The 22,879-nt window shown below is 43.0% G+C and overlaps 1 protein-coding gene across 2 annotated transcripts in view; it reads right to left on the bottom strand.

Annotated features, from left to right (window-relative positions):
- Positions 1 to 22,879, bottom strand: part of HSD17B4 (hydroxysteroid 17-beta dehydrogenase 4) — an 82,401-nt gene that overhangs the window by 25,276 nt on the left and 34,246 nt on the right. For both annotated transcript variants that reach the window (XM_084833935.1, XM_084833936.1), the window contains exons 12-17: positions 22,203 to 22,309; positions 16,556 to 16,792; positions 15,375 to 15,426; positions 14,843 to 14,914; positions 12,816 to 12,919; positions 10,987 to 11,052 (exon numbers count right to left, since the gene is read on the bottom strand). In XM_084833935.1, coding sequence (XP_084690061.1) covers positions 10,987 to 11,052; positions 12,816 to 12,919; positions 14,843 to 14,914; positions 15,375 to 15,426; positions 16,556 to 16,792; positions 22,203 to 22,309 — 638 coding nt within the window. The remainder of the gene's footprint in view (positions 1 to 10,986; positions 11,053 to 12,815; positions 12,920 to 14,842; positions 14,915 to 15,374; positions 15,427 to 16,555; positions 16,793 to 22,202; positions 22,310 to 22,879) is intronic.

Below are 22,879 nucleotides of genomic sequence, written 5' to 3'. Positions count from 1 at the left end.
CAGATAAATGATGCCTGTCATAAGCTGCACTGCTAGTGCTCTAGTAAAATACACGGGGTTCAATCCAGTTGCATTCTTTCTTTGTTCATCCTGGCCTGTCTGCCCAAGGATATTGGAGGTACACAGAGAATGTTCATTCTCCATACTTACCTGATGCAGTGCCTGCACATGTGTCCATCTGCATGTGCCAAGGAGATGTATGTGTGTGTGTGGGGGGGGGGGCTTCTGAAACAAGGCTTCTGCACAACCTTTATTTTAAATCAGCACTCCAGCCACAATTATTACTGAATAAATAAAAGGATAAAAGTAATTGAATCTCAATTCCAGAATTCACTGAGCTGAGACTGGTTCCGGGTTATATCTTTACAAGTGTCAAACAAACAAACAAACACATAAATGGTGCAGTGTGGAATGCTCATGTTCTGGGTTCCAGCCCGCCAGTCATGCCCTTTTCCTATATATTCAATTTCCCTTCCCCTTCAGCTTTCCTCCTCCCTCAACAGTCAGTCAGCATTCCATGCCCACTGAGCATGCTCAGTCTTCATTGGGTCATTTTGGGTTTATTCCCCCACCCCAGTATTTTGTACTTCTGCAAACCTTGGGGCTTCCGAAGCCTCTTGAGACCTTCCTCTTTTGGCTACAGAAATTTGGCACTTGAGGAGTTTATTATTAGTACATAAGATCCTACATTTTAAAAATGTATAGCCTTTATGGCTATATTGAAGTCATACTTAAAGACACTCCAAAGTCAAGAGAGATATTATAAATTTAGAAAGGAGACACAGAATTTCAACATTTGTTATTTCCACAGAAACCTTCAGCATTAAGAAAATCGTACATGTCAGTTCTAGTTGCTTTCCATTCCTCAGACTGACACTTTGGGCAGCCAGTATTCTGTAGACACATACTAATATTGCTTTTCCATAAGCTACCTGATTACACGTGTGACTAGGGGTGTACGAGCCCCACTTACCTGGGTCCACTGGGGGGTCTGCGGGGGTGGGGGCAGCAATCCGGTCCTCCCCCCCGGAATCCGCCCCGGCCGGCTCCACGGCGAGTCCACGGAGCCGCTGGCCGTGGCCGGTCTTGGTCCGCAAATGGCGTTCGGCGTAGCAGACGCCATTTGCGTCCTGCACTTTACCGTGATAGGCTACGTAAATCTTTACGTAGCCTATCACGTTAAAGAGCAGGGACGCAAATGGCATAGTGGAAGCCATCTGCATCCGCAGTCCGGCGATACGGCCATGGCGGCCGTATTGCTGGGTCTTCGGAGCCGGCGGCAGGGAGGATCTGCCGGTGAGGACTTTGCGCTGCAAGACAAGGTAGGAGATCCGATCCTCCATGGACTTCGGGGGGTCGGATTCAATAGAATCCAGCCTCATTGGGGTCTATGGAGGATTTCTCCAACATCCCTAGGTGTGACTGCACAAAACTCAAGCCTACACAAAGAATTTCTTTATCATAGTCTAAATGCTTTTTGTTACTGAACACCTGAAAAATTTAAAGAGAGGAATAATCTTATTTGCTATGTTTTAGAACCACTAATATTGCTTTAAAAATAATTCTGGGATGGCTGGGACACCAGGATTCAGTGGGGAGACAACACCCAAGAAGTCTAAACTACAGACAATGCTGAGATCCATAAATATCCAAACAAAGTCTGTATGGTATTTGACCATACATGAAACAGTAGTACTCATACTATATCGGCTCAAAGACATCAGTCTAGCAAGCCTGTTAGGATGAGGCTACATTCACTCAGGACCATTTCACACACGATCCTTTCCCCATCCTAGGTTTATTTTTAAAAATCTCAATATGGCAGTACATACATCAGAAAAGATCAGCCAGAATCTACTTTGTTGCAATTACCTGTGGTTGAAAGCATATCTGGAAGCCCTCACATATGACAAGATGATATGCACTTAATGGTACAGAGTAAACAGATTTAGATATGTATCCACATCATATACAATTACACATACTTTTATGAATAGGGTAAACAATATTTTTTTGCCAATAATTAACCATGTTTCATAAACTATATTCCCATGCCTAAAATAAAGTTTCCCTGAAAAAGTAAACTATCCTCTTGGTGTCAAAGCATGAATTTTTAATTACTTAGAGCTAAATTAGAAGTGATGATGGAGATCTGTGACTCTTTACATTTTTTACAAGTAGCAGCTGCGTGTGTTTGGATCAGGACTACAGTTATGGGAGTGTGTGTGTGTGTAAGTGTAATCCCTTTCCAGTGACATTTCCCCCTTCTTTTCCTTAATAGACCAAATATAGTATCATTACTTTACAGACTACCAAGCAAAAAAGACTGGTCCCTGCTCCAAGCAGTTTCTAATTAATATAATTCTGGTGTTAAATTGCATTGGCCTCCAGTTTGTTTCCAGGCACAACTTAAGTTGTGGTGATTACCGATAAAGCCCTGAATGGTTTGGAGCCAGACTATTTGAAAGACTGTCTTCCCCCACATGAATCCGTCCACCTTTTACAATTGTCATCGGAGACTTTGCTCCCTGTTCCTTTGTCTTTAGAATAGGGACTGGTTGGGTCATGGACACGGCTATCTCAGTAACAGTGCCAAGGCTGTGGAATACTCTTTCTCAGGATGGTTCGCTACATCTCATCTAACTTTTAGGTCAGAGGTGGGCAACTTGTAGTTTTCTGGATGGTTTGATCTATAGCTCCCATGATCCCTCACCACTGCCTCCGATGGCTGGGACTGATGCGAGTTGTAAGCCAAAACATTTGGAGGGCCACAAGTTGCCCACCCATTTTAGGTGAATGGTCCAGACATTCTCCTTTTCCCAGGCTCTTGGACAGTTTTAAACTAATACCAACAGCCCTCGTTAGCATAGCCAATGGGTTCTTGCTGTTAATTCTCAGTTCTTTTGTATTTTACTACTATATTACTGCAATTTTATTGTGTATGCTTTTCTTCTATATTGTAAGTTGCCTAGGAGGATTGCTGCAGCAGAAATACAGTATATAAATCTTCTAAATAAATAAATAAATACTTCACAGAATGAAGAGACAGATTGAGCCAATAAAATGCTCCACTTCAGATTGCAGGTAAGGACTCATATCTTTGAATGCTTCCCCATGTAATGAGGTACTGACATGTAATAAATGATCACATCAGAGAGAAGGCTAATCTAAACATTTATTTTCTTTCCGATCTGCTTGTCACCCATATGCAGGGTTATTTTAGCATGGGGAAAATTTTAGAAATGCAATTCCCCAACAGGAGGCTGAACTGGTACAGCCCAGAATTCTATCATCTCTGTCAAACAATTCATTTTTCCCAATGCATAAAACAGCACTCAGGTCTGGTATTCACATTGTGCTGGAGGTGTGGAAGCCACTGCAGCACCCCTCCTTCTCCTTAAGCTGCTAAGCAAAGAGAGAAGACCTGGAACTCATAAGAAGGTGACCACACTGAGGCTGTTCCTATTCCAGAATCAATCCCTAGGCAAACTGAATTAATGCCGGCATGGGAAAGAGCCACAGCCTGGGCTCAAACACCCACATGGTCTGGGATTTCTCATCTTAACCAGGGCTAAGCAAGTAGAAGTGCTGTAGCAAATTCCACTACACAGGGATAACATGAGCACCAGTCTAAGATTTTATCAAAATATTATTTGAGTTCATAATTCTGACTGAGTAAGATCTCTGTATCAGCGATTTGTACCTTCTGGCTGTGGGTGATTCTTGCATCTGCTAGTCCCATTCAAATACATTCAAAGTGATCCATTCTTTTCTGCTGTGTTTTGCCAAAGCAAGCACTTGAACCCAAGCCACCAAAATAAGTCTTCTGGAGTAGCAATATGCACAGAAGCAGCAAAATAATCCAGCACTTGGTTAAATTATCAACCAGCGTAAGATTAACAATCATTGCTTCAAATTATGCATGCATTTACAATTTTGGCTGTGATAGCATTCAAAATCTACTAAATAGATTAATTGTGCATTTCTGCACACAGACAAGTACTACCAGAGGCATTCTGTCTTTTTCTCTTAACTCTTTTGCTTTCACAGAAGCTGATACTACCAGTAGTAATGCAGTCCTGTTGAATGGACTTGTCAGTCACAAGTGCACTTTAACTACTGCTATTGTTCATCAAGAACTAAAGTAATAAATAAAACACTTGGAGTTCATGAAACAACACAGGACAGCAAAGGAGAGAGGTAAAAAGACGCAACAGCTAGATATCTGAGGTGTTGCGGTAAGGGTTGTTTATGCTAGCGCAATGTAATTTATGTTAGTGGTAGTGTCCAATAAGATACTGCCTATGTTCACAGTTTCATTCCAAATAAATATTTCTACATTACTGCTTAACTACAGAAAGCTTCTGATAGATTTTCTCAGTAACACCTACCGAAGGATTACTGAGCCTTGTAAGGTAGACCAGTATTGCCCTCAATATTGCAAATGGAGACAGTGAGGGTGAGATAATTGTCTATAGGCCACCTAGAAGTTTGTAGATGAGACGAGACTAATTGGAAACCCTGTGGCTCACAACTCAAACTCTTAGTTTCAAACTTAAGCACACTTACTATCAACTGAATTGCTTCAAACTTAGGTAGGACTTGCTTCTCAGTAAATACAGTTAGGACTGTGCTATTTGTGCACAATACTTAGAGCAAAGGGGGAAAGGTTTAAACACTTGATGTTTCACTGCATTATGAAAAGGGCGGGCCTGAAAATATAGAAGTTTATCTAACTTCACGGACAGTAGTGAAGTGGTCTCCTGAAGTTTCAAGCAACGTCTGCTGCATGCTGCTGTGCGAGCAGCTGCTAGTAATTTCACAAAAAGATGCGAGTTGACCAGAAATGTTTGCATTAAAAATTGTTACAGAGGGACTCTAGGAGAACAAGGAATCTGTAAAGATCAATTCAGTTGTCAGATGACTAACCCTTGATGTAGGAAAAAGGATGTGGGCCATACAGTTCCCTTGAGGCTCAGAGTTCTCTTATCATCTGGCAATCAACAACAGGATGATGACTTTGTGTGCCCAAGGCGGAATTAGTTCTGCTCTTTATGGGATTAATTCCCCACAAGATTATCTGCTAGATTAACAAGCAGCAGTGCTGTGAATTAAGGCCAGGCTTCTTGTGTAACTTCAAAACCCTCTGAAAGGGCATTTAAGGTAGCAAAAGAAGGAAAAGGAAAACGAAAGCAAGCCTGAGGCACCTAACTCAGATATAATCTGCCTGTTGAGAAACACTCTAACCCGCAATAACACAACATACTGTCAGGGCCCAGCCCCAGCTCTGCAGTGGGCCCTATAGTTTACAATCAGAATCTGATCAGAAGCAGTCTGGAAGGGTTTGGAACCCTGTTCAGTAGTGAGAAGCTCAGGGCCCAACAGTTTGGCTATGCTTCGTTATTTATGTAATAGCAACAGGAAGTGGGGAGAAGGGCTGGTTTGGGCCTAATCAGGCTGTGGAAGGTCAGAATAAATGTGAGTTTATCTCTGTCAGTTTTCTCAGAGGGAAGCAGGGAGAGTTGAGTCAATCCCATCCAGCTGCTAGTTTTCGACCTTGAATGTCATGCCTATAATTAAGAAAGCTAGCAGCATCTTCATGAGAAAAGTATTGGTATACATTTCATAGACCCTGAATTCTTTCTTGCTATGCATTGTGTATCTTTGTTCTCATAGCCCAGAGGGTTGCCTGGCTTTGACTAATCATGACTCTTGGATTTTTCTGTGCCTTGACTCATGTAGCATGGAGATACCACAGTGGAAGCTATGGTCTTCTAAATCTCCATGAGTGTGAGTTTACTCTGAAACCTGTGTTTTGACTCTTGGATTTGATAGGCCTAGACCAATGTAGCGGGGAGGTGCCAATGAAGAATTCAAGGTTGCACTAAATCTCTGCATGTGTGGTTATATCTAGGTTTTTTCCCTAGAATCCTTGTCTTTGCCTGGGATGGTTTACACCAATAATCATTTGAGCCCTTCACCCTGTATTCAGAACCACAGAGATTGCAACAGGGAAACCAAGTTCTATTGATCTTTGACATGGTTATAGTTATTAGCTTTTCACTGTTCTTTGAACAACATAATAAACAGATAGTTAAATACCATCACCTATATGATTTCTGGAGGGAACTGCAACTATTAAGCTTTTGCCATGAGAGAGAAGAAGCTCATGTATAAAACCCGATGTTGTTACCAATAACAAAACGTTCTCACTGCTTCTGGGGTTTTGTGTCAGCTTGCCAGAAAATGTTTGTGCCAAAAGATGGACACATGACATATACATATATCTGTACTGCAAAATATAAACAAGGTAAGAGGGAATATTAAGAGACAACCTGCAGACACAGTTCAGAGATCCTTGCATATAATGCTGAAGCCCCTCTCACCCCCTGAAGTTCAGTGAAACCACAGTAACAATAAGGAGACTTTGGAGAAGAGAGCTAAACTAAATACAAACCAACAGAACTGAGTTCATGTTCACATGCACACAAGTGAAAAGGCAGAGAAAAAGCATTCATTTTTCTTAGATGTTGTTTCAAGTATCCTTTAAAAACATTTAGTGTGCACTTCTTCTACTCATATGTTTATGCTAAAACACGTCTTTCACTTCTATATTTCTAGTTCTGTTGTTGCACTTACTTGTTTGCTAGTGTTGTATACAGAGCCTTGCATTTGTCTTGAAAGGCTACTGCTTCTTCTGAACTGGCAGGAGCCCCATTTTGTCCTGCAATCTACCTGAAGCCTAGTTTCACCAGCACTACGGCTGCCACCTGCCAATGTTGCCACCAGGTTCCTTGGCCTACTCCTGCTGTTGCCATGCAATTATATTGCCTCCGTACACTTTGAGAGCTGAGGACCAAAGAGGCCAACATAGGTAGTGCTACTGGAGCAGGCCCCCTCTCCAACACGAACACACTGAGCAACCTCAAAGGATGTAACAGGATTTTGGCAACAGCAATAGTAACAGTGGCCAAAGTGACCTCAGGCCAGTAGTAGCAGGAACTACAGATGTCATCAGTAAACCCCAAAGCAGCAAGATTCAGCTGGCAGAAGGGGGGTACATACTAAGGAGTTTAGTCGAGACTCCTCCGTGTGTTGGATGTATGCATAGAGGGGGCAGCATGAGTAACCACTTTGTGTTTCATTGCAGCCTTGGAGCTTCATTTCTTTGCCGCTGGAGCCATACTAAAGGGTAAAAAAGGAGCGGAAGAAAAAACAGAAATTGTTTAGTTTCCCTGAATGAAACTAAACAATTTATTATTATTATTTTAAAGGAGAAGGAGAAGCTAGGAATTTTGGAAGTTACAAGTAAGAAAATAAACATTTTTATAGCCAGAAGAATGATAGTAATAACAGAAGTAGCTTTTTTAAGGAGGAGAGATGAGAAATAGTTCCTTCCCAGGTGAAAAGCTGGGACAAAATGGAAAGGAGGAGCCTGGGACCAACAGAGTACCTGAAAATCTGTCACATGGTCCCTGCTTTTCCCTGAGTGATAAGGGGAGTTAATCCATTATGGGATGCCTTCCTCACACTCACCTGGAGAACAGGATTTCTGCTTGCTTTCCTCCTTCCCTATAGCTCCCTGCATGAACCCCAAATTTGTTGTTGAGGGTCCTCCAACAGTTCAGAGCAGATTTGGGGGCATGCAGGTGACTGCAGAGGGGAGAGGAAATCTGTTCCACCAGCAATTTCTGTTCAATTGGCAGATGGCCAGCATTGGATGCAACTAAACTGATTAGAAATGCCACTTTTGACTAGACTCAGACATTGTTTCAGTAAGGCAATGCATATTCTTGTACATTCACAAACCTACTGCATGATTACACCAAATAAAGTATAATTAATTTCTAAACATGAACACAGACTCAGCTTGCAATATTAGAACAAAATAGTGAAGTATTAGAATTGGGAATGCAAGGACACACAAAGATAACAAAATGCAAACTACCAGTAAACTGATATTCATGAAAATCTCAATTTATCACTATCTGTTATAACCAACACTAATACTGCATCACCTATTGAAGTTAATTAAAACTTCATTAAGCTTCAAACCCATTTCCTACAGAAGACATGTATTACGGTGACACAATCCCTCCTTCTGTACTCAGAGGGTGCCAAATGGCTGCACGTGATCATGTCTACTGTAAATCACCACTCAACGGTTCTCCCCTTTGGTTTGCAGTGAAAGATGTGTCTTAATATAGGTTTAGAGGTAGGGTTAATATGAAGAAATCAATCAGAGACGGGTCACAGAATGCATATTTCAATAGTGTGATTAATCCCTTGATGGAATAATTCTTTGTTCATTGATTTAAAACATCAATTCGATAATTGGCAGGAAAGAGTAATGAGATGATAGTTTAAAACTCTATAGCCACATAGAATGTGCCCTGTGGTGCTGAAATTGATTGATTCATCTATCCACAAATTGTTAACAATTTAGATCCTTCTGGAGTTGGGCTTTGATCTTCTGTCAGCACTTCCATTTTATTCAACGATTTATGGAAGCAAATGCAGTAAAACGGTGCCCACTATACAGAGGAGGAATAGGAATAGTAATACAGATGAACAGTCATACAGAGAAGGAAAGACGGGAACACGTGCATAACCAAAGAATATGCATTTATTTGGAAAAGAACGTGTTCATTTCTCTTTTTCTTTTTAATTTATGTTGAAACATTTAGAATCAGAGATTAATTAGTCCAAACGTCTCCCCAAAATCCAAGCCACTAACTAGACCTCCCAGATCAGCCTATATATTATTGGCCTTCTACTGGTGGGTTGTGAAGACTGGCGCTCCTGCCACCATGTTGTTTTTTCAGAAGCATCCAGAAATCTCAAGTGTCAGATGGTTAGAGGAGGTAGGGAAAGTGGAGGGATTTTGGCATGCATGCATTCAGAACATCGCTGAAGCATGGCATCACTTGTAGCATGTTGTGCTATGCTCCTGCAGCACACTTGGGTCTTGGGGGTCTTCAGCTCTGCTTTTCAACACTGCTAAAAAAAGGGTGGTGGTGGTGGCTGCACTGCTGCTGCTGCAATTCTCCCTTGGCCAGCCTGGATGTCTGACAAGAGGCAAAGCAAGCTCATTTGCAGAGAGCAGAAGGAAGGGGAAGGAGATTCACCGTAGGGTGCAACTACCAGAAGATGGCTATGGAACAGATTTTAGGGTCCTTCATGTGAAAGAACCTCACCACTCTTGCCTCCATCGTCTCTCTTCAAAGCCAGTCCTGAGAGGGTGTGTGGAGATTTTCAGTATGGAATGACTACAGAAAAGGATTTTGCAGAGGAATGAAACATATTAGGTCATTGTGTGTGTCTGTGGATAGCGGAGAGTGGGGAGAAGAATGCTCTACTGTTAGGTTTCAGGAGAGGAACAAGAGATTCAGAAGAAGTCATTCATATGAAAAATGGCTAAGAAGCCATTTGTTTATTGCATTTATGTTATATTTTGCCTTTCCACTAAAATTAGTCCTATCAATAAAATACAAATAAAATAAGAAACTCATCACATAAAAACACATCCCAATGAAAATATCAAATAAAATATGAACAAAAAGGAAAAAAAAACCCAGCATCCGACAGATTAAAACCTATGGGCAGGATCCAAGGGGTCCCTGCCGGCCCCTACTGCTCGTGGCTGCAATGTAGTGCTTCTGGGGACAAGCCCTGAAACAAGTAGAAATGCTCGTTTCTGGAAGGGGCAGGTTGTGCTGGTGGAAGGACAACTGAGACAAAGCTATCCTGGCCACCCTTGACGGGCAGTTCCAGGGTTTGGGAGCAGCCACTGAGAAGGCCCTCTCCTGTGTTCCCATGAGAAGTGCCTCTGATGGTGGCGGGACTGAGAGAAGGGCTTTTCCTGAGGATCTTAAGGCCTGAACAGGCTTGTATGGGAGAATGTAATCTTCAAGATAACCTGGTCCCAAGTCATAAGCAGCATTTTGAATTGGGCTCAGAAATAGACCAGTGGGTGAAGATGTAACAAGTGAGTCATATGCTCCCTTTAACCAGACCTGCTCAACTGTCTGGCTGCAGCATTCTGGACCAGCTGAAATTTCTGAAGACTTTTCAAAGGCAGTGCCATGTGGAGCGTATTACGATAGTCCAAATAGGATGTAACAAGGGCTTGTGTCACTGTGGCCAGAACAGATATCTCCAGGAATGGGTGGAATTGGTGCTCTAGTGTTAGCTGTGCAAACACGCACTTAGCCACCAGCAAAACCTGGGCATCTAGCTTTAGGGCTGAATCAAGGAGCAAATTTTACAAATGTGCAAAATTCACATATTGCAAATGTGAGTCTTCAAAGGGAGTGTAACTCCAACCAGTACTTGAATCCCTTCTCCTTGTTCTGCCTTTTGACTGACCAGGAGCAACTCTATCTTGTCTGGATTAAGCTACAATCTGCTTGCCCTCATCCAGTCCATTACAGTTAGTGGACACTAATTCAGAACTTCAGCAGCTTCCTTGGATTTGGATGCAATGGAGATTGCATGTCACCAGCATACTGGTGGCACCAAACCCCCAAACACTGGACAACCTCGTGCAGCAGATTCACCTGTAAGTTAAATAACATGAAGGACAAGACGGAGCCCTGAGGGACACCATAATCAATGGTCAAGATGTTGAACTCGAGTCCCCAAGCACCAATCTTACTTTTACTTCGTCTGATACTTTTATTTAAGGATATGATTCCTGTTAACTACGCCTGAGGCTTAAAAAAGAAAAGTTCTGAAGGGCGCTTCCTAAGTTACTGTCAAAGTTAGTTTTTGTGGCATGGTACAAATTCCAAGGTATCAAATTCATTCAAGTGGCTAGCTACCAAAGAGCATAATTAACAAAGCCTTACATACATATACTTAAATTTCACCCACACCTTTAACTTCAGTACAAAATCAATATTTCTACAAGTAGCATGGGTTGGGGATTCCTCACAGGAATATTTAAATATATATATTTTTTCCATTTGGAAGTACAACATTTACCTGGTCTACTGAAGTGACATCAGTGACTACAACATCTGGTGGTCTGCTGGGTGGATTTACTGTGACCTGGAAGTAACAACAACAACAACAACATGCTCCTTTTCTTAATAAAATACCACCACATATTTTATGACTGGATGTTTTTAATTTTATTCAGTTGTATATAAAGGGTGTGAACCCTAAAACTCAGCCAGCTCTCACAGATCACTAGACACAGGAGATGTGACCCTTGGCTGAGGTAATGCCCACTGCAAGGGGCCAGTGCACCCAAGTGCAGAATTAGTACTGTCCAGGCTACCTTGCTTTGGGGCCATGAGGTAGGACAACATCTAGGCTGCAAAAAATATGCTGGGAATGTCAGTGCACAGAATGCTGTTAGTGCATGGAGCATTTTTGCTATATTCTCTTTGATGCTTATCTGTCATTGCATTGTCCACTTCTATACTACATTGTATAGCGATAAAAGCTGCACATGTATATAATTTGTGGCTTTTTCCTTCCATGTGTGTAAGCAAAAGTGTCAGGATTGGGCCCAAGCTTCTTGTTTTGGACTCTGATTCAGATCTGGAGGCAGAGCTAGAAGAAGCCCAGTCAAGACAGGGAGTAGGGGAAGAAATTCCCCAAGCAGGAGTCAGGGATGAATCTTCCCAGGGGCTTATCAAACAGGATGCCCATCAAACAGGATGTTCAGGTTCAGAGACCATCGTCCGTCCCCGCCTCCCTCTGGGAACTCACCCTTTGTCAGAGGGGGAGGAAGCACCGGAACTGACAGACGCCAGAGTTCGGAGCAGAGTTAAGCAGGCGAAGTTGAGAGGAGATGGGAGGCACTCCGTCAGATTGGCTGCCCATCAGAAGTTGGACCACGAGGATCCTCCCTGAAGGAGGGCACAGCAGGAAACCATCCAGCTGAGTTGACAGGTATCTGTCTTGCTTTGTTTAGCTAATTAGGCATAACGCTACAAGCGTGAAGAGGTGTTATTTACTAAATCTTTATTTAATAAAGATTCTGTGGATTGCATAGCAAGTCTGTTACCTCACTACTCAGCAGGAGGGCTCAGCAATCCCTGACAAGAAGTTCATTAATTTATTGGTTGCTATTTATGATTATTCTGAAGGGAGAAGCCATGAATAATACACACGTGCCCCCATTATAAGAGAATCAATGCATGTCTGGTTTGTATAGAGATGGCATCGAAGTGCAGAACTGGGAGGTCTTTGGAAACAAACATTCAAAATTTGAACCCCCTGAGCCGTTACAAGCCAGCCTAGTTCAAAGCTGCTCAGACAGTCAAGACAGGCCATAATGGGCTTCCTGAGCCACCATCCCTCTCTTTCCTATACTTTACCTTTCTAAAGTGAGGAGGCACAACCAGCCAGGCCTCATCTTTAAGGACTGGGGAGAGCATCCATGAATGCCAAGGAGTCTAGGGAACACAGTTTCCAGTGCCTGCTAGCTTAATCCCATGCCTCTTGATGGTAATGGATGCTGAACATGCTTTGGAATGTACACTGCCTTCATTATGAAGCCTCTGCCACCAGCCCTCCTGTCCCCCGCTCCCCAGCTCATCCCTACATTACAAGGGTAGGTTTGGGAAAGTGGTGGTGTCTGGGAGGGAGTGCTGCTAGGGAGCATATTATCATCTGGAGGAACATATATATGTGTGTGTGTGTGTGTGGCGGGGGGGGGGGGGGAATCCAAGGCAATGACAACGTAAGGGAGGGGACCTTGGCCACTGCTAGTTTTGTAACTGGTAAGCAATCAGTGATACAGTCTAAATTCACATACTAATATGGGCCTCTGTCATCCAACCACAAAGCTTTTGGATTACCTTGGCTTTCTCAGATGACCGTTTTCCACCAAAACCTCCAGCACCGACAGCAAAAAGAGAGAACTGATTATAGCACAGAAGATCCTTCCCAGAGTATGTGTAGACTAGGGCAAGAACACAAAGCCAAGAAAGAAGCGTTTTTAGTTTAACTGCAACAAAAACGTCCCCCTTCTAGGAAAAAAAAAAAAGAGTTCCAAAATGACACAACTGCAAGCCACTTACTGGGAGTGCAACCCTAACTCCCTCGGATGTCTGTCTGGGGAGGTTAGGACTGAGTGTGTGGGGGATGAGCGGCGGCTCCCTGATAATGGAGACAACATGGTCTACTTGCAGGGAGGCATGTTCTTCCTAGCAAGCTCCAGTACATTTCGCTGTTGTAGATCTGCTGCTGATGGCATTCCTGCTGGTGGCACACTCCCAAAGGGGGCATTCTGTAATAAGGCACCAGTATCGGGCCCTTTGGCTATGCCAAAGTTGTGTTGTTGCATTTCCCCCCCAATTTCAAGTTCTGAAAGAATTATGGCTGCTCAAAAGCCTGGCATCGCCAGCTGTCCCCAACACCTGCCCTGGCTGAGCTTAGGCAGTGGTGCCACTTTGCTCCCCCACCCCACGGTTAGGATTGTTCTGTAAGGCCCTGTTTTACACAATGCTCTGAATAAGATCGGAGAGAACAGCGAGGGTTGCGCTGCTGGCTTATGGCGGCAGGAGCATCCCCAGTTCTTGCTGATCCGAGGTAACAGCAAGGGATTGCCCGCTGAGGCGAATCCTCCAGGGGCAGGGCTTGGAGCCTACGCCCCACCCTTGGAAGAACCTCAAGAGCCAGTGCTGACTGGATTCAGGTTCCCCACAAGCCAGATGTTCTGCACCCCTGCTATAAAATAAGAAAAGAAGATTTCTTTAAATATACTAAGAAAGAATTTGTTATTTATTTATTGCATTTACATCCTGCATTTTTTCCTCTTGCAAGGAACCCAAGGCTGCTTACATTATCCTCCTCCTCCTCCTCTCCATTTTATCCTCACAACAACTACCCTGTGAGGTAGTTTGGGGTGAGTGTCTGTGACTGCCCCAAAGTCTCTCAGGGAGCTTCCATGGCCAAGTAGAGACTAGAACCTGGCTCTCCCGGCACCCAGTCCAACACTCTCACCACTACACCACACTGGCTCTCACTGGCTTGGGTGTCCTATTTACACAAGACACCCAAGCAGTGGCATCCTTCCTAGGCGAGGGCAGTGATGGTCACATGGATATGGAGATGGGTGAAGCAGTAGGGTCCAGTGTATTCAGTTTCTGTCTAGAAATCCGTATTTAACTCCTAGGTCCATTACAAAACTTGCAGGCCAACTTTGTGCAAATCAGTATCTCCCTGCTTTGGTTGTTTTGAGGCTTCAAGCTTTCTAAAGAAGAGGTGGTATGAAAGGTAACAAATAGTATTACTCCTACTAATAATGGGAACTCAGCTACAGCTTCTTCTGCCCTCTACAGAGAGGCACGTTACAAGGGAACATTGCCACACCCTACGTTGCTAGGCCTAACCGTTTTAGGTAGCCTGGCTACAGTTATCTATGTCCTGGTCATCTCCAGATTACCACAATGCACTGTCTGTAATTTTGATTTTTGAGCTATGGATATATGGAGTCATATATAAATGTGACATGTACTAGGCGGGGCAGGAAATAGCCTTGAAGAAATTGGCAGTCTAAAAAAACCAGAACTCCTTAATGCTAAACCTACAGGTAACATAGAACATACATCATACACATACAAACACATAAATGTTCTTCAAGCTAATTTCATCAGTTGCCAAAATATCAGGACTATTTCACATATTACAATTTTAGAAGTATGGCAAGGTAGTACTAACACTGGCCTCAAGACAAGATTCTAATAAATATTACAAAATAATAAATTCGAATAAATGTTACAACATTCCTGAGACGGCTTCAAGGCAGAGTTAGGGAGGTACATTCAGCTTTAGAGACCGTTTTCTCTGACCATTTGCCGTAAACACAAAACAAGAGAGTTACCATCTACGAATATAACTGCTCCCGAGCCTTTATCCAGGATGTCAGCAATAGTGGGTTCTGAAATTAATCTTCCTAAAATTCGAAAGAAAGTTAAATGGCACATAAGTAATCAACAAGAATGGAAACATTTTACATACTTGCACATACTCAAAAACAATGGTTGCCACTGAAAAAAATATGTACTACAAAAACATACACCAAATAGTACAGCATGAATTAAGTGTCCAGCTGTACAACTTGCTAAATAGTGAAGACTGAGTAGGAAGTGTACATCCTTCCCCTTGACGCATGCGCATTACACTAAAACACTCTCCTTCATGGGAGGGGATATGAAAGCCAGTTCCCTGAACAGAGCTCTACAATCTTCAGAGGGCTGCTCTATGCAGGTGCAGACCCTATTTGTGGAACTGCCCGGAGATCATGAAGGAGAACTGTAATTACTGTTGGCAAAAGAAACAAAGTACTGCACTATAAGGGAATGCAATTTTTTTTTTTAAACACGAATGATTAATTAGGTGAGCAGAAGTCTTACCTGATGTTGGCAGTGGTTTATACAGCTCCAGATACTGCTCACCGTGTAACACCTGTAGTAAGACAGCAGTACCGTTGACAGAATTTCCTATTGCTATACTGCTACAATATCTCTTCAAAAAACATTAAGTGCAAATTTATTTTTACTGTTGTCAATTTGTGACAAGAGAAGATTGTATTAGAAGATCACATTATTTATTTCATTACACTAAAAACACACACAGTTATATCACAACAACACAATTCTGACACGCTCTCTCTTGACATTACTGTATGGATAAAGTAAGCCCTCAGGTAGAGACAGCATCATTTTCTCTGGAAATGCGGAACAAAGAACAGAAGCCTGAAGTTCAAATTGAAAGTTCACCCCTCCACCCCAAGAAATCACTTCTTGCCTGTTGAGAAGCAATGAAAATAACAAAGCATTACTATCATCTACAATCTATTATCTACAATTTTACAGCCTTGTAAATCTTCAAAGTTTGAAGCGGATATACTGTTAGACACAAAACACCCGTCTTTTAAAGACGGGATATTTAAAGAGTGGTTCTTTGTTTAATTCACTCCCTCTTTCCTTCTTCCTAAAAGTGTAATGTCTTAGGTAATCTTTATGAAAATCACAACTCATTATTGCCATTACGCCCTCCTGTCTTTGTCCTTTACCTTTGAAAGTAGATGTTAAGGAAGAATGCTAGGAGCCTCTTGAAGCTTTCCCCAGGCACCCCACATCATGGGAGAAACATATGCTATATACACAGCACAGTGTATTCAATATCTTTGTTGTTTATCCCAATAAAAGGTACCTAATGATTGACATTAGACTGCTGTGATATTGAGGAGGTAATATTTTAAAATATAGCTTGCCACTTGGCATTTGGAATCCACCATGTTATTGTCAGTGTTGCAGACTAACTGGGCCCAAACAAGTTCTGTTTTTCATCATTGTCCAAAGCTTTTAATGGGTTGCTTGCCTAGGGAAAAGAACAACTAAGGAGAAAATGTGCTGTTGCTTTTCAAAGCCAAGCTATAGACTCCACATTTAGTATTAACAAATACATTTCAGATTTTAATGTGTCTAAAATTCTTCCCCATTGTGAAATCTGTGGACAGTACTGGCTATGCACGCTGTGTACTATTAGGGTGATACATGAAACCAGTTCAATTGTCATGGCACATACTTACCTTTGTAAGGTCAATATTGAGTTCTGGAATGCTAGACCATATCCTCTCAAATACGGCAGACTGAGCGGCTATAACCCCAAAGGTAGGAAGACAGCAAAACCCTTCACTTCCTTCAAACAGGAATTTCAGGTGGTCTGGATCTTTTGTTGACATTCCCACACCAAGCGCATACAAGATGGACTGTAAATGAGTGTACTCATATGTACCTGAAGGCAGCTTCTGGCCAACATACTTTGCCTGAAGATATTGAGAACAGGAGTCCACATTAATGTTATTATTAATTCAGATGTTTAGCTACTATATTCCAGAAGCTTAGAGGGTTATTACTAGGTGTAAATAAACACTTACCATTGGTGAATGAGCATCACCTCTAGGAACATTTCTACACCAGGCTAAAATCCTGCAACTTTACCAGGGCTTTCTTCTTCCATTTTAAATGCAAGATCACAACAGGCCCCTTTTACATGTGCTTCCCTTCCCTTCCTCCGCCCCTTTCCCCCTTATCTGTGTGCTCTCTCTTTTTCATTATACCGCCACTAGATGGCACTGTGGTCTAGCTCCTCTTATTGCGCAACTTCCACTTCTCATGAGGAAACTCAACTCACTGTAATTTGATAGCTCATTATCTCGGATAAAGGTCATTTAGTGTGGGAGACACCTTGGAGGTTGACAATGTCATGTAAAGTACCTGCAGACTTTGTGAGTACCCAATCTTAATCGCAGGATAAAAGCCCCATGTGGAGCTGTCCTAGGTGATCAGACAAGAATACTTTTAGAAAGGGCAAGAGAAGGGTGTTCCTCTCTCTCAGGCTATGTGCTACAAACAACGAGCACAGCTGTGTATAAATTGATATGCTACTAACAAATGTTATGGTCTAGTAATTTTTGCAGGATTACATGTAAAGCAAGGCTGAAGTATAAACACAAACAAAAATCAAGATAAATCCCTGCTACCCCAATCTAGATATAAATCTCAGCTAAACATACAAAGGCAATAATTTGATTCCAATCATTAAAAGGCTAGAAAGGTTTTAACATCACTGGCTGATACCCAGGCTTGAGAAAGAGTCTACATGGAGAGATTCCCTTAAGCACGATGTTTTTGAAAATACAAGGTGGTATCCAATTAACCCCTCCTGCCAACAGAACAGCTTCCATCAGTGGAATGGGAAGGGTGAATCCCCACCGCAGCCCCTCACGATCCTTCAAAATCTGCTCTGGACTGCTGTGGGATCCTCTAGAGCAGATTTTTTGGGGGGGGGGCATGTGGAGGGTTATGGAGGGAGGATAGTGAAGTCATAGAGCTATGCTCATATCTAGTTCTGCCCTTACTATACAGAATACATGCAAGACATATACTGTATCTGAACAACAGTCACAGACTAACATCTCAGGCTCAGCTGATCTTCAAGATCATGTTGGGACATGAGAAGAGAGAATCTCTTGAGTATGCAAGTTGAATATTATGTACTGATTCTCAATTAGATTTTAAGACAACAGTCATATGTCTAAACGAATACTGCTACATTGTCCTATAAGCCAGGGGTTGTTGTTGTTCAGTCGTGTCCGACTCTTCGTGACCCCATGGACCATAGCACGCCAGGCCTTCCTGTCCTGCGCTCTCTCCCGGAGCGTGCTCAAGTTCATATTCATTGCATCCGTGATGCTATCTAGCCATCTCATCCTCTGCCGTCCCCTTCTCCTTTGGCCTTCAGTCTTTCCCAGCATCAGGGTCTTTTCCAGGGAGTTTTCTCTTCGCATTAGGTGGCCAAAATATTGGAGCTTCAGCTTCATTATCTGTCCTTCCAATGAGCACTCAGGGTTGATTTCCTTTAGGATGGACTGATTTGACCTCCTTGCAGTCCAGGGCACTCGTAAGAGTCTTCTCCAGCACCACAGTTCGAAAGCATCAATTCTTCGGCGCTCAGCCTTCCTTATAGTCCAGCTCTCACAGCCATACATTACTACTGGGAAAACCATAACTTTGATTAGACGGACCTTTGTCGGCAAGGTGATGTCTCTGCTTCTTACTATGCTGCCTAGGTTGGCCATAGCTTTCCTCCCAAGGAGCAAGCGTCTTTTAATTTCATGGCTACAGTCACCGTCTGCGGTGATCTTGGAGCCCAAGAAAGTAAAATCTGTCACTGCTTCCATTTCTTCCCCTTCTATATGCCAGGAAGTGATGGGGCCAGATGCCATGATCTTAGTTTTTTTAATGTTGAGTTTCAAACCAGCTTTTGCACTCTCCTCTTTCACCCTCAACAAGAGGCTCTTGAGATCCTCTTCGCTTTCTGCCATTAGGGTGGTATCGTCTGCATATCGGAGGTTGTTGATAATTCTCCCAGCAATCTTAATTCCGACCTCTGATTCATCCAACCCGGCATTTCTCATGATGTACTCTGCATATAAGTTAAATAAGCAGGGTGACAATATGCAGTCTTGTCGTACTCCTTTCCCAATTTTGAACCAATCGGTTGTTCCATCTCTGGTTCTTACTGTTGCTTCTTGACCCTCGTACAGGTTTCTCAGGAGACAGGTAAGGTGGTCTGGTACTCCCATCACTTTAAGAATTTGCCACAGTTTGTTGTGATCCACACAATCAAAGGCTTTAGCATAGTCAATGAAGCAGAAATAGATGTTTTTCTGGAATTCTCTTGCTTTCTCCATGATGCAGCGAATGTTGGCGATTTGATCTCTAGTTCCTCTGCCTCTTCGAAACCCAGCTTGTACTTCCGGTAGTTCTCGGTTCGCATACTGCTGAAGCCTAGCTGGTAGGATTTTGAGCATCACCTTGCTGGCATGTGAAATGAGCGCAATTGTGAGGTAGTTTGAACACTCTTTGGCGTTGCCCTTCTTTGGAATTGGAATGTAAACTGACCTTTTCCAGTCTTGTGGCCACTGTTGAGTGTTCCAGATTTGTTGGCATATTGAATGCAGCACTTTAACAGCATCATCTTTTAGGATTTTAAATAGCTCGGCTGGAATACTGTCATCTCCGCTAGCTTTGTTGTTACTAATGCTTCCTAAGGCTCACTTGACTTCACTCTCGAGGATGTCCGGCTCAAGTTCAGTGACCGCACTATCATGGCTATCAGGGACGTTCAGATCTTTCCTGTATAGTTCTTCTGTGTATTCTTGCCACCTCTTCTTAATCTCATCTGCTTCTGTTAGGTCCCTGCCTTCTTTGTCCTTTATCATGCCCGTCTTTGCACAAAACGTTCCCTTGAGATCTCCAATTTTCTTGAAGAGATCTCTAGTCTTTCCCATTCTGTTGTTTTCCTCGATTTCTTTGCATTGTTCATTTAAGAAGGCCTTCTTGTCTCTCCTTGCTATTCTCTGGAACTCTGCATTCAGTTGGGTATATCTTCCCCTTTCTCCCTTGCTTTTCGCTTCCCTTCTTTCGTGAGCTACTTGTAAAGCCACATCAGACAGCCACTTGGCTTTCTTGCATTTCTTTTTCTTTGGGATGGATTTCGTTGCTGCCTCCTGAACAATGTTACGGACCTCCGTCCATAGTTCCTCAGGCACTCTGTCTATCAGGTCTAAACCCTGAAATCTATTCCTCACCTCCACTGTATATTCATCAGGGATATGATTTAGGTCATACCTGAACGGTTTAGTGGTTTTCCCGACGTTCTTCAATTTAAGCCGAAATTTTGCAAGAAGCAGCTCATGATCTGAGCCACAATCAGCTCCAGGTCTTGTTTTTACTGACTGTATGGAGCTTCTCCATCTTTGGCTGCAAAGGACATAATCAATCTGATTTCGATATTGACCATCTGGTGATGTCCATGTGTAGAGTCGCCTCTTGTGCTGTTGGAAAAGAGTGTTTGCTATGATCAGCGTGTTCTCTTGGCAAAACTCTATTAGCTTTTGTCCTGCTTCATTTTGTACACCAAGGCCATGCTTGCCTGTTATCCCGGTGATTTCTTGACTTCCTACTTTAGCATTCCAATCCCCTATGATGAAGAGGACATCTTTTTTTGGTGTTAGTTCTAGAAGGTGTTGGAGGTCTTCATAGAACCGATCAACCTCAGCTTCTTCGGCATCAGTGGTTGGGGCATAGACTTGAATTACTGTGATGTTGAATGGTTTGCCTTGGATTCGTACTGAGATCATTCTATCATTTTTAAGATTGTACCCCAGTACTGCTTTTCCCACCCTTTTGTTGACTATGAGTGCTACTCCACTTCTTCTAAGGGATTCTTGCCCACAATAGTAGATATGATGGTCACCTGAATTAAATTTGCCCATGCCTGTCCATTTTAGTTCGCTGATTCCCAAGATGTCGATGTTCAATCTTGCCATCTCATGTTTGACCACCTCCAGCTTACCTTGATTCATTGATCTGACATTCCAGGTTCCTAAACAATATTGTTCTTTACAGCATCGGATTTTCTTTTCACCACCAGACACATCCACAGCTGAGTGTCCTTTCGGCTTTGGCCCAGCCGCTTCACTCTTTCTGGCGCTACTTGGAAATACCCTCTGCTCTTCCCCAGTAGCATATTGGACACCTTCCGACCTGAGGGGCTCATCTTCCGGCGTCATATCTTTTAGCCTTGTGATACATTCCATGGGGTTTTCTTGGCAAGAATACTGGAGTGGGTTGCCATTTCCTTCTCCAGTGGACCACATTTTGTCAGAACTCTCTGCCATGACCTGTCCGTCTTGGGTGGCCCTGCACGGCATAGCTTATGGCTTCACTGAGTTACGCAAGCCCCTTCGCCACAACAAGGCAGTGATCCATGAAGGGGCAGCCACGGGTACTACTTTGCAAAGCTCAGTTTTCCTTATGATCATATTTTGCAGAGAAAAATGCAAAGAGACGGCCTATTAGGTACAAATAACCTTAGGGTGGCAAATGTCTCTGCTCCTCAAATTACTGGAGGTAGCAATCCTATGGCCACTAGTCAGCAGCTAGATGGCCATAGGTTATGTGGGTTACCAGGAACTGACCTCAGAGCCCGCGCTCTGAGGTCGGTTCCCGGAGAACCGACCTTCCCCCCTTCCCGCGCTGCCTCACAGGCAGCTCGGAACGGCCCCGCGCTTGGAAGAGGAGTGTGGAGCAGTGAAAACAGGGCACTCCGGGGCGGGGAAGGTGGAAATGCTGGTACGACACATCATACGTGTCGTCCGGCAGCTTCCTCCCCCATCTGCCTTCCTGCGGCTGTCAGCCGCCTATCCCCATAGGATTGAGCCCTTAACCTCCTCAAAATGCATGTTTGCAGTACACATAGGCATATTTAATATAAATATGAAATGATGCTAGAATCTGTATTGTCTTAGCAGACTACAGTATAAAACTACCTACAAGAATCATTTTAATGTAATTGTATTTTTTGGAGAGAGACCCTGCTTTGTCTTACAAAATATAAGGTTTGGCATTTCTGAACTTTCTACAGACCAAGTTGGAGATTCTCCAGCCTGATCTGGATAATTGTTCTTGTAAACATTATTTTACACAATAGCACGGTAAGGGTGAGAGAAAGACCTTCCTGTCCCCCGTCCTCTAGCTCAGATTTTTAAATTGACCTTTTGAGATAGTTCACTGCATCTTCTGATTCATACGTCACAGTAGTTTTTCCTGGCTTCAAGCAACTGGATGTCTTCAAGCTGAGTACCTTGCAGAAGCATTTTTACTTACAGAGTCAAAGCCTGTAGAGGATGCTGATGCACTGTATCCTGTGGGGTTTGGGGAGACATCTGGAGATTCTATTTGACTTAGCACATCATTCAGCATGCTGACTGATTCTAGAAACGGAGAGGGAAAATGAGTTTGAAGCCATTAAAAAGAAAATAACCTTTCCATAGCTACCTCCTGAGCAAAAATACAACCATCAACGCCACAAAATACTAAGACGGCACCTCAACAGGACTTCTGGAGATGTTTCTTAACTTGATTTTAGCAGTGTTCTTGTAACTGTGCACATGTGTTACAGTGTACTTGTTATTGTGAAGCCTTATCAGTTATGTGAACTGGAAGATTATACAGAGTAGCTTTGGTAAACTGTGCAGATGTTTCCAGATTTGGATTATTTTGGAGTTGTTCACAGTAAGCATATGATTCAGCCTTCCCCAACCAGATACCCCCCAGATGTGTTGGGGCTACAACTCCCATAATTCCTGGCCAGAATTGGCTGTGCTGGCTGGGGATTATAGGGGTTGTAGTACAACACGACTGGAAGGCACTCGGTTGGGGAAGGCTGCCCATATATGGTACTGCTGAGGTTTGCTGTAAATATAAATTGCACGTGCCCAATATGTATTCTACTGTTATTTCATGGTAGACACACAGTAAGCAGCTATAAACAGAAACAGCTT

Source organism: Heloderma suspectum, chromosome 2, assembly GCF_057233095.1.
Source record: "Heloderma suspectum isolate Gila_16-S chromosome 2, 16-S_ref, whole genome shotgun sequence".
Lineage (NCBI taxonomy): Eukaryota > Metazoa > Chordata > Lepidosauria > Squamata > Helodermatidae > Heloderma > Heloderma suspectum.
Note: the sequence above shows the minus strand (reverse complement) of the source record. Positions and strands in the feature narration are given on the sequence as shown.